This window comes from Theropithecus gelada, chromosome 5, assembly GCF_003255815.1.
Source record: "Theropithecus gelada isolate Dixy chromosome 5, Tgel_1.0, whole genome shotgun sequence".
NCBI classification, from domain to species: Eukaryota; Metazoa; Chordata; class Mammalia; order Primates; family Cercopithecidae; genus Theropithecus; species Theropithecus gelada.
Window position 1 is genome coordinate 100,379,495 of NC_037672.1, and position 12,860 is coordinate 100,392,354.

Consider the following 12,860-nt stretch of genomic DNA (forward strand, 5'->3'; position numbering starts at 1 on the left):
TGAAGTATAAAGTCAATTTAAAAAGGAAACTTTGAACCTTACATACCAAGCAAATGTCAGATCTAACAAATGCAATGACAGTCCTAGATTACTTATTGATTTGAAAACAAAAAATCCCCCCAAAATAAAATATTAAAACACTGTAATGCTTTTCAGACTCTGGGATAAAGAATTTTCAGCAAAGTATAGAAATGTAAAGCATTCCTTCAATTTTGTAATTCTTTAGTGTGGAATAGCTCATAATGTCACTTCTGTTTTAAGTAACAGAATTGATAACTGAGCAAGGAAAGGTAATTTGGATTATAAAATTTCGCTTTAATAACAATTCCTTAAACAGTGAAAAAATAGGCAAAGACAGGCCAGGCGCAGTGGCTCATGCCTGTAACCCTAGCACTTTGGGAGGCTGAGGCGGCTGGATCGCCTGAGGTCAGGAGTTCGAGACCAACCTGGCCAACCTGGTGAAACCCCATCTCTAATAAAAATACAAAAATTATCTGGGCATGGTGGTGGGCGCCTGTAATCCCAGCTACTCAGGAGGCTGAGGCAGGAGAATCACTTGAACCTGGTAGGCAGAGGTTGCAGTGAGTCAGAGGTTGCAGTGAGCCAAGACCGTGCCATTGCACTCCAGCCTGGGTGACAGAGTGAGATCCATCTCAAAAAAAAAAAAAAAAAAAAAAAAGGCAAAGACACAAAAAGTTTATAAAAAACAATAATATTGTATTTATTTGTTTTTTTATTTTATTTTAGTTTATTTTTTTGAGACGGAGTCTGGCTCTGTCACCCAGGTTGGAGTGCAGTGGCGTGATCTTGGCTCACTGCAACCTCTGCCTCCCAGGTTCAAGTGATTCTCCTGCTTCAGCCTCCTGAATAGCTGGGACTACAGGTGTGTGCCACCAGGCCTGGCTAATTTTTTGCATTTTTAGTAGAGACAGGGTTTCACCATGTTCGCCAGGATGGTGTCCCTCTCCTGACCTCATGATTCACCCGCCTTGGCTTCCCAATGTGCTGGGATGGTGTGAGCCACCGCGCCTAGCCTTATTTGTTTAAATACTATAAACACTAATATCATACACATGGTTAACTGGTTGTAATTTTTAAATTATATTAGTAAATTTTTATGAAAACTTTTTATAAATAAAAAACTTAAAATTTCAAATAAATAACAACATCTGCAACACTACCTTAAAAGGGAGACTATTTCAGTATAATAAACATGTATCACAGACACTTAGAGAACATTATATAAAGAATAAAAAGAATAGGTACAACAATTTTCCTCCTAATCAAAAACACAATTCCTCATTTTGAAAATGATTTCTTGTATCTCTTTTATTAAAATAAACTTTCTACTTTGAAATCTAATCCTCTTGTGAATGTAAAATACTATCTTGTAAATGTAAATATATACATATATATATATTTTTTTGAGACAGAGTCTTGTTCTGTCTCTCAGGCTGGAGTGCAGTGGTGTGATCTCAGCTCACAGAAACCTCGGCCTCCTGGGTTCAAGCTATTCTCCTGCCTCAGCCTTCTGAGTAGCTGGGATTCCAGGTGCGTGCCACCACACCTGACAAATTTTTGTGTTTTTAGTAGAGACAGGGTTTCACCATGTTGGTCAGGTTGGTCTCGAACTCCTGGCCTTGTGATCCGCCTGCCTCGGCCTCCCAAAGTGCTGTGATTACAGGCATGAGCCACAGCGCCCTGCCTATATTTTTATTTTCTTATAAGTGACAATGAGATGCCCTCATGATTTAAATAGTAGTCAAAACACTGGCACAGTTTAAATTTTTAGAATTTGAGTACTAGAATTACAATATTTGAAAATGGAGTCTGTACTTTGTTGTAAAACTACAAGGAGAAAATGTCACTAAAACAGTAGCTATTTTATCTTTACCCAGAGTTATTTTCCCAGAGTGTATTTTCAAAGAGTTATTTTCCAGAGGGTTTTAGAACTTTTGGCAGTTTTGGGGATATATTCTGTGAAAGCCCTTAGTCTTAATGGAATAACACATAGTTTCGATTGCCTTAAATTTTAATTGTTTCACTTGGCAAATTTATGTGTAAATTTCATATTCTGTGGTATTTTAATAGCTTGCTTGTGGAGAAGAGGAAAAAAGGGGAACGAAAGTAATATTCAGTCCTTGCATTGAGGTTTTGCCAAAGAAGTCTAAACAATTTCTAAGATGCCATTCAATAAGGCCATTTGAGAATGACTCTTTTAACTTTATATGACTCTTATAACTTTAAAATAAAGAGTCTTGAGTTAATTAAAACTCACTTTGCTTGTGATGGGTTCTACATTAACATGGCAGATTTAATCAGCCAGAATTAAAAGGTAATTCAATATTACTAAGGAGAAGAAACTGCCACATGACAGTAGTCTCCAAATCTTTCATTTTTGGAGGCTGCCTTTTATGCCTAGATTTTAAAATACTAATTGAAAAAATACAGTTTATTTCCATTTGTGATTTAATTTTATTTCTATAAATAAAAATATAGATAGTGTTTCATCTAAAAACTGCTAAACCAGACTTTCATTTTAAGGGCATGGCAGAAGTAGGGAAAGAGTAACTTGGTTGTATTACTTAACATATTATTTATTCAGGTAGTCACCAAAACTAGAATTTAAAATCTATTTAGTTAACTCATTTTAAGTTGATGTGTTTTATTCCTTTTTTTTTTTTCTTTTTGTGGTGATCTTTTTAACTGAATTACTGGACATCATGGGGAGTTCTACTCCTCCTGTTTGGAAACTTAGGCTATCTTACCAAGTTCAATATTCAAAGTTTTTTCTTTCTGCCATTAAGTTTGTTTAACTTAATATTAAGTTCAGTTTTTGTTATGATATAAAATTCAGCCTGAGGGATTACTTTAAACTTTCCTAGGGTATTTACAGATTTAATTTGTTCTTACAGTGTGTAAATACCAAGAGAGCATTCCATTTAATATTATTTTTATTAAATTAACTTTGGAGTAAAAAATCCAAGAAAAGCCCTGTACTGAAATCACATATTTACTAAATCCTGGATTCTCTGTACAGTCCCCACATATTTCTACTTTAAAATTCTTCTGTCATGTGAAATAAATCATTAAAAGAAGCAGGCAGATGATGACAGGTAAACTTTTTAATGATGCTCTAATGTTGACAATTGCAGTTTTATTTTGCTTGGATCATAATGGCGTCTAAGCAATTTAGGCCCCAGAATGCCCATAAGTAGAGCTCCATTTGGAGCTGTGATCAAGATGGCTAAAAATGCTACTGTCATCACATCCTTCGAATATGGTTCCAAGTGGGGTGCGGAGACTCTTGCTGTTTCTAGAGCCAGAGGACCTAACACAGCCTGCATTTAGGGGTAAAAATGGGGCATAAAGAAAAACGTTAAATGGAGTTAATATATAATGTAAATGGCTCTCTTAAAATAAACAAAATCTAGTACTAGACTATTAGAAAAAAAAAGTACTCAGTAATTTTCATAAGTTACTCATCAGTTCTATGTTCTTCCTAGCAAATATATGTGGAGGAAGAGTACAATAGTGACAAATCAGCAGGCAAACATTTTTGGGCTGATTTTGCACTCTTGTCCTCTCAGTGTTCGTCTATTCAAATATCTCTTTTGAGTGTTCATGTTACCCTAATAACACCAGGATTTCTAATGAAACCAGTTTTGCTTAGTTGCCTGTACCATGTACCAGTGGTTCTTGGTGACAAGACAACACAAAATATTAAGGTTTCTTATGGGTCTCTAGGATCTCTTGCCCTTCTTCTCATTGTTCTCCCTATTCAGGGGGCACTGTGTTATAGTAGAACTGACAGCAGGGTTGGAATCTAGCAAACTGGGTTTGAATTCTATTTTTGCTGCAACGAGGCTAGTGAACTTACAAATGACTCACACTCTCTAAACTTCTACTTACTTAGTTGTAAAATGAAGAACAAAATACTTATCTTACTGGACGGTTGTGAAAATTAAATATGAGAATGCAAAGAACACCTGGCACATAGTAGGTATTCAGATAGTAGTAAGTTTCTTTCTCCCTCACTCCTCATCCCCTGCCAGGTCAGAGAATGAGTTCTTTTGAAGTTATTGTTTTAGAATGACTTTACTGGGCCACAAGTTTTTTTCCCTAGTTACCTTCTACCACATTATTTTTAATAACATAAAGCAAATTTCTTGCTAACCCTCCTTCTTTGTGTTTAATCATCTAGGCATGAAATTGCCTTAAAATTTTGGGGAATTAAATACCAATATATAACATATTTTCTATGGAGTTGCAAAGTAACAACATAATGGTAGAAACATTACCTCTGATATGGAACATTATGGCAAAAGAACCCCTCAATTTAAAATCAATTTCTGTATTCTAGATCAATAATTTAAAATGGTATCATTTTTATATCATAACTTTTAATGTACTGAACATGAGCCAGTGTGCTGGAGGATGCTAGGGAGAAAAAGATAATCATGCAGAAAACCAACTTGAAAGAATTTTACAGTTTAGAAGAGGATTTGAACATAAAAGAACTGCCAACAGAAAAAACAAAAAACAAAAACTAAACCCATTGACTTTTAAGAGATGATGATGATAATGGTGAAACTAGAAATAATATTTATATAGTTATATGGCATTCATCATATGGCAGGTATCATTCTTAAAGCTTTCCATTTATTAACTCATTTAATTCTTGTGACAACCTTTTTATGTGAGAACTATTATTAGATGATAAATGATTTCCTCCTAGTGACTGAAATTGAATATTATTTCTTTAAAAGAATCCAATTGCCAAGATGATCTTACATTTGTAAACTAAATTATTTATTTACTCTCCTAATAGCTTCTATTTTTCCACTCTAATTTTTATCAGTAACTCGAAACTGAGGAACAAGAGAAAGAGCTGAACCTTAGCCAATTTTATTTTAGCAGCAGAGAACAGCAGAAGAGGATAAAGGTGAAAATAATTCAAAATTGAAATTTAAAATATTTGTTGATCTTACTTACTTGTGACATTATCGTTTTCTATTACTGCTGTTGTGACTCTACTTGTATAAATAATTAATTTTTTATATCTTGCCAGTTCCTGGAACCAGCTTGATATTCTTTGTGTAGAAGCTAGCCTGGAGCCAGCAGACAGGAATAGGCAGAAGCAGAATAATACTGCAGGACTTGAGTGAGTGGTCTCTTTCCTCATACCTGCTTTTCTTTTTTCCCTGCTTTATGAAAATTATGAAACAATAAAACAAAATTGCGAGAGTGTTTTTGGAAGGAGAGAGAACAGAGGGATGCATAGATACTCCTTTTGTAGATTTATTATGCCCTACAGTAGACATTAAAAATAAAAAAGTTATTATTATTTATATTACTTGAACGTAAGATAAAATAACAACATTGTTAACTGAGCACCACCATATGCCAGAGAGAGTGCTAAGCACTTTACATGGATTATCTCATTGAATCCTGACAACACTACTAAGAAATAGATCTAGTCATAGACTTCATTGTAAGATGAGAACACTGAAGGACAGAGAGATTAGAAAATAATTTTCCCAAGGTATGGGCAAATAACATGGTATTCAAAACAGGTAGTCTGGCCCTATAAACCTGCTTTTCTAACATGATAATAGAGGTTTTCTTGCACGAAAATTTAGGAGCTTCTGTTTTGGAATAACAACTAAGAACCACAGGAAATTAAGGTATATTATGCTGCCAAGTTAAATAGTCTAACAATAAGTAGCAATATATTTCAGTAGGAGGAGAATATCCTCGAATGAGAGGGCAAAATTACAAGGTTTCCCTTTCCGTTCACTCATTCTTGCAGGCATGCAATACATATTTGCCTCCTGTGTGTCAGGCACTGTGTTAAGTGCCAGGGAGAAATAATGAAGAACAACTGCAACAACCAGACACTGTCCCTCTCCTTACATAGTCTATCAAGGGGGCGGGGGCAGGGATTTAGCCATTAACCAAATAGTTATACAAATAAATGTGTAATTAAAAACAATATATGTGCATTTGTGTGATGGAGTGAGTGGCAAAGGTAGGGAAAGTATTTTTTAAAAAGTCGATGTGTCTCTATTTTACTTTACTTTTTTTTTTTGTGACAGGGTCTCCCTTTGTCACCCAAGTTGGAGTGAAGTGGTGTGACCTCAGCTCACTGCAGCCTCAACCTCCCAAGTTCAAGCAGTCCTCCTGCCTCAACTCCCAAGTAGTTGGGACTACAGGTGCGTGCCACCACCCCTGACTAATTTTTTTGTATTTTTTGTAGAGATGGGGTTTCACCATGTTGCCCAGGCTGGTCTTGAACTCCTGAGCTCAAGTGATCTGTCCGCCTCAGCTTCCCGAAGTGCTAGGGTTACAGGCATGAGCCACCATGCCTGGCCTGTGTCTCTGCTTTTTAAAATTGCAACATTTAGCTTTGTTATATTCAGTAAAATATAAAAACTCCAATTTTCAGATATACTCTTATTATATATTTTAGGAAAATACAAAACATATTTTCATAAACTTAGGAAGTACTTATTGAAAGAATACTTTTTAATTTCAAAAGAATTGCTTTTAAAACTGAGATTTAAAAAGGTTACATTGGCTGGGCCCAGTGGCTTATGCTTGTAATCCCAGAACTTCAGGAGGCTGAGGCAGGAGGATCACTTGAACCTAGGAGTTCAAGACCAGCCTGGGCAACATAGCAAGACCTCCTCTCTACAAAAAAGCAGAAAAAAATGGCCAGGCGCAGTGGCTCATGCCTGTAATCCCAGCTCTGTGGGAGGCTGAGGTGGGTGGATCACTTGAGGTCAGGAGTTTGAGACTAGCCTGGCCAACATGGTGAGACCCCATCTCTACTAAAAATACAAAAATTAGCTGGGTGTGGTGGTGTGCACCTGTAATTCCAGCTACTCAGGAGGCTGAGGCAGGACAATCACTTGAACCTGGGAGGCAGAAGTTGCAGTGAGCCAAGATCATGCCACTGCACTCCAGCCTGGGCAACAGAGTGAGATTCTGTCTCCAAAAAAAAAAAAATCAGAAGAAACACAGTTGGGTGTGGTGGCAGTTGTCTGTGATCCTAGCTACTCAGGAGGCTGATGTGGGAAGATTGTTTGAGCCTAGGAGGTTGAGGCTGCAGTGAGCCGTGATCACACCACTGCACTCTAGTCTGGGTGACAGAGTGAGAACTGGTCTCAAAATGAAAATAAAAAGAGAAGAAAGTAACATTAAGTTTCTTTGTTTGTTTTTGTTTATTTATTTATTTTTTTGAGATTCAGTCTTGCTCTGTCACCCAGACTGGAGTACAGTGGTGCCATCTCAGCTCACTGCAACCTCTACCTCCTGGGTTCAAGTGGTTCTCCTGTCTCAGACTCTTGAGTAGTTGGGACTGGTTACATTCAAACATTTAAAAAGTAAGGATAATAGCTCATATTTTGTGACTGCAGTAACATTTTTCATTTAAAATTTTAAAAGCATCAAAACGAAAGCATTAAGCAATAGGCTTGATATGTTCTTACCTGTACTGTAGCTTTGGGCATCCATGCTAAAGCAATAAATATTTTCTCCTTAAAACTAAAACCAGCAAAGCACATCAATGTATATGTGACTAAAATTCGAACACATAATGCCAAACTCAGAGTGGCAACAAATATGCCTACAACAGATGAAAACAAACATAAATAACAAAATATTTGTGAAGAAGTGCTCTTTATGCTCAGGAATATGATTTCTAAAACTTTTGAAAGCATTTTAAGGCTATTGTCTCTTCATGTGTTTATTTTTTACATAAAATCAATGATTATAAAAAATGAATACAATTGAGGATTCTTTGTAAAGTGCAAGAGATTATCTGATGATGGAGGTACCATGAAAAATAAGACAGATGACATTTATACAATTTTGAACTAATAGACCTTTTTTGAATACTTTTATTTTTATTAATAATAATTTATTTTCTGAGAAGGATTCTTGCTTTATCACCCAGGCTGGAGTGCAGTGGTACAATCTCAGCTCACTGCAACTTCCGACTCCGGGGTTCAAATGATTCTCCTGCCTCAGCCTCCTGAGTAGCTGGGATTATAGGTGTGCACTACCACACTGGGCTAATTTTTGTATTTTTAGGATAGAGGGAGTTTCCCCATGTTAGCCAGGCAGGTCTCGAACTCCTAACCTCAAGAAATCTGCCTGCTTTGGCCTCCCAAAGGGCTGAGATAACAGGCATGAGCTACCACACACAGCCAATACTTTTAAATGAAAGTATTCAAAAAGTGCTGATCGTATCAAATATTTTCCCTCAGGAAAGAAATCTTATATTTATTTCCTCAGATAACTCAGGGAAGATATTCAGGGCTGTCCTTGGTTTAAAAAGAAAACAGAGCACACAGTGTAAAGGAAGAGCAATATGAAAATATGACACTGTATCAACATGTGTTTCTGAAGAAGGTCCTTGTAGTCATTCAAAGATATATTGTAAATAAAAATAAGAGTATTTATAATTTTCTTAAATATTTTTGAATTTCATATATTTTTGTGTTCTAATTATTCTTACCAATAGTATTTGATTCAAGCAATGAAACAGATACTTCTGCTCCAACTAAACCAAAAAGAAGTGGTTGAAAAATATCCCATACATTTGTAATAATCTTTTGGACTTTCATCTATAGAAAAGAGAAATACATTTATAATTATTTTGGCACATAAATACATTTCAGAAACTTAAAGTCTCCCCCATTTTTTTTTTTTCACTTTTTAAGTATTTTAGAGATGGGGTCTTGCTGTGTTGCCCAGGCTGGAGTGTAGTGGCATAATCATAGCACACTGTAGCCTTGAACTCCTGGGCTCAAGTGATCCTCTCACCTCAGCCTCCCAAGTAGAGCTACAGGTGTGTATCACCATGCCGGGCTAATTTTTAAATTGTTTGTAGAGATGGGGTCTTGCTATGTTGCCCAGGATGGTCTGGAACTCCTGTCCTCAAGTGATCTCTGGCTGTGGCCTCCCAAAGCACTGGCATTATAGGCATGAGCCACCATGCCTGGCCTAAAGTCACTTAATATTTAATAAACTTAAGACATTTTATTTTAATAAAAATGTTAAACTTAATAAAAACTGAGCACTTTGATAGTTTTACTCAAGCACTTAGGTAGAATTTGATTAAAAGAAACTCACAAAGCAATAAAATAATACTATTTGGCCATTTTGTCACAAAATAAATGATATCCTTAGGGTTCTAGCCATGTTTAGTATGAGTTCCAGATTTTGTCTGTAAGTTAGCCGAACAGAGATAGAACTACATCATGCCTGATGAGAACATACCCAGTTCATGCAAACATTTGGGTTCTCAGAAGGGGGTTGGGAAGCCCTCCACTAACAACCATCCTGGAACTCAATCCCATTAAAGTGAATCCTGATATAGCATATACTACTAGGAAAAACAATTTGGAAGTCTGAGAGGCCTGCTTCCAAAGAACCCATGTTGAATACTTTAGTTACTTTTTCCTTAAAACAAAACCAAAACATATATTAGATTCTCATTTAGTTGCCTACCCAGCTTCCCTTTCTGGAAACGAATGCCTCCCAGTGCTACTTCCCCAATTAAAAGGTTACAGGAAAGGCCCTATTGGCCTACAGTATTCTGGCTCTTCTTCAGGAATTTGGATGAAGAGATTTCAGTCTCAGTCTGGGTTTAACATTTTTTTTTTTTAAACAGAAGATACGTAAGAACTTCGGTGTCTCTTCCTTGAGGCATAAACTATCTTCAAAACTATTTCCCTTAAGACTGCGTTTTCTGATTCCCACTTATTAAACTATGGTTAAAAAAAAGAAAAACAAAGAAAAACAGTGTTAGTATTCTTTACAGCATAACTATCCTTTTTGTTACTTTTAATCTTTAAAACTTATTTTAGTTCTGTTTCTTTTATCATTTAAAAAAATTCTTGTAGTTTTAATTTTATTTATTGATTTGCATTTCATTCATTTCATTTCTTTTATAATTATGATTATATAAGAATACTAAACAAAATGCCACTATGATTTTTGGTTAGGGAACTTCTCAAGCTGATTCTAAAATTTATCTAAGAAAGAATATGTGTAGGAACAGCCAAAAAATACTTTAAAAAGAAGTATAATCTATATTAGATTTTGAAACATAAAACTGCAGTGATTTAAAACAGTGGTGTTGGCATAGAAATAGAGAAGTAGGATTAAATAGACTTCAGAATTAATATATATGGGAGAATTTAGTTCATGTTAAAAAACTGGACTATTAATGAATTGGTCAATAAAGAAACAATTTGGCAAAAAATGACCGTCTAGTTTATGTGCATATATCTGTATGTACATATTCATCACATGCAAGTATATATGTGTGTCTGAATATATATGTATATTTATGTGTGTGTATATATATACACACACACATCGCGCATGATGTAATTCTCTCTGTTCAGTTAACTTACAAACTGTATGTGTGTATAAATATATATAGTTTGTAAGATACACACATGTATATATATATCTCCTTACCTCACAGCATTCACAAAGATAAATTCCAGATAGATTAAAAGACTAAATGAAGAAACAAATTAAACAATCAAAAACTACCAAAATATTAAATGATAATATACAAAATAGTATATCTTTGTAATGTTTATATGTTATAACCTTCAGTGAGAAAGTCCTTCTTAAATGAGATGCAGAATCCAAAACCAAAAAAGGAAAAACCAATAGGTTTGGTCATAGGAAATTTTACTTCCATACACAAGACACCATAAACAAAGTTGAAGATAAGCAAAAATTATATGCAATATATACATAACAAAGGATCTGTAGCCCTAACACTACTAGAAACTATAAATTAGAAACAAAAAAATAAATAACCCAATAAATATGGTCAAAGAAGATCATAGGTATTTTAAAAAGAATATATGAAGAGAAGTTTACTATACTACTAATCAGAGAAATGTAAATAAAGAATAATGACATCACATAATTGTAAGAAACTATAAGAACTGAATGATGAGGTCATCTAATAGTAGAAAGAATAGAACTAGTGATAATATCAAGTGCTGTTGATGAGTTAAGACATTAGATATTTTTGTGAACTGTTGGCAGAACGTAAATAACCAAAATCTTTTGAAGGGATAATTTAGCAGTGTCCATCAAAATAAAATATACATCATTTCCAGCCAGGCGTGGTAGCTCATGCATGTAATCCTAGCACTTTGCAATGTCAAGTTGAGAGGATCCCTTGAGCCCAGGATTTTGAGACCAGCCTGGGCAACATAGAGAGACTCTGTCTCTAAAAAAAAAATAATAATAATAAAAAAAGATCATTTATAGGACTCTATCTCAGTAGATGTACCTGTAATTCCAACACTTTGGGAGGCCGAGGCAGGAGTATCACCTGAGGTCAGGAGTTCAAGACCAGCCTGGCCAACATGGTGAAACCCTGTCTCTCTTAAAAATACAAAAATTTGCTGGGTGTGGTGATGCATGCCTGTAATCCCAGCTACTAGGCAGGCTGAAGCAGAAGAATCGCTTGAATCCAGGAGGCAGAGGTTGCAGTGAGCCGAGATTATGCTACTGCACTCCAGCCTAGGTGACAAGATTGAAACTGCATCTCAAAAAAAGACATGAACAACACTGTTTACGACAGCACTGTTTGTAAATAACAAAAAGTGGAAACGATCTCAATGTCTATAAATAGAATACTGGTTACCTAAAAGTGTAAGGGGGTTTGATATTTGAGAGTGGTGGGGAATAAAGAAATCTTTTACATTTTATTCTATGTTTTATTATTTTACAAGCATTTCTATTTTTATTTATTTGTTTATTATTTATTTATTTTTTTGTGATGGAGTTTTGCATTTGTTGCCCGGGTTGCAGTTCAATGGCATGATCTCGGCCCACTGCAACCTCCGCCTCCTGGGTTCAGGTGATTCTCCTGCCTCAGCCTCCTGAGTAGCTGGGATTACAGGTGCCCACCACCACACCACCACGCCCGGCTAATTTTTGTATTTTTAGTAGAGATGGGGTTTCACCATGTTGACCACACTGGTCTCAAACTCCTGACCTCAGGTGATCTGTCCGCCTCAACCTTCCAAAGTTCTGGGATTACAGGCATGAGCCACCGTGCCTGGCCTTTTACAAACATTTTTCATGGATTAATTGTATAATTAAAATTTCAATGAATAAAATAATTACATTCATAAAAGTAATATAATAATATTATATAACTCTTAGCAAAAAGAGAAGCCTGATGTGATAACTCAACTTCTGATTCCATATTAGTATATTTTCGGGTGCTTTTCCTAAATATTTTATTTCCTTGAGTGATTCATACACTTTCTTGAGGACAGAAAACCTTTTGGAACATTTTCCAACCAGAATGAGGGGATTTCCTAAATATAGTAAAAAATTCAGTTGTTTTAGCTTTTAAAATACAGCGTATTAAAAATATTCACCTTTTCTTGGGACCATTTTGTCCCTGCAATGAAACTCAACACTAGGGTGAATAATCCTCCAGATCCATGTACACCTATACGTTGGCTGCCTAAGACAGCAGAAACACACATAGTCAAAATAAGGAATCCTCTCTTCAATGCAAGTTTTTTCTAGAATTAGATAGATATTTAGAAATTAGTTTACATTAAATATATAATACAAGATTTGACATTATCTATTATATATTTTTGACCCTTTGATATTATGTCTTTAAACATTATATTAAATGTCTAAAATTTTGATTTTCTTTCTCACTATAAATTTTAGGAGACTTACTACCAAGTAACAAAATTTACAATTAGTAACGTTTCATTTTCTGCCATATCTCTGATACTAATATCAGTAAAATGGTTAAAATATTACTTTAAAGTGAAGAAGAAAAG

The 12,860-nt window shown here is 35.2% G+C and overlaps 1 protein-coding gene across 2 annotated transcripts in view; it reads right to left on the minus strand.

The window, feature by feature from the left end:
• Nucleotides 1-2,967: 2,967 nt before the first annotated feature.
• SLC9B1 (solute carrier family 9 member B1) overlaps nucleotides 2,968-12,860 on the minus strand; it is a 127,142-nt gene continuing 117,249 nt past the window's right edge. For both annotated transcript variants that reach the window (XM_025384949.1, XM_025384948.1), the window contains exons 9-12: nucleotides 12,438-12,587; nucleotides 8,525-8,633; nucleotides 7,494-7,630; nucleotides 2,968-3,341 (exon numbers count right to left, since the gene is read on the minus strand). In XM_025384949.1, coding sequence (XP_025240734.1) covers nucleotides 3,126-3,341; nucleotides 7,494-7,630; nucleotides 8,525-8,633; nucleotides 12,438-12,587 — 612 coding nt within the window. In that variant the 3' untranslated portion in view covers nucleotides 2,968-3,125. The remainder of the gene's footprint in view (nucleotides 3,342-7,493; nucleotides 7,631-8,524; nucleotides 8,634-12,437; nucleotides 12,588-12,860) is intronic.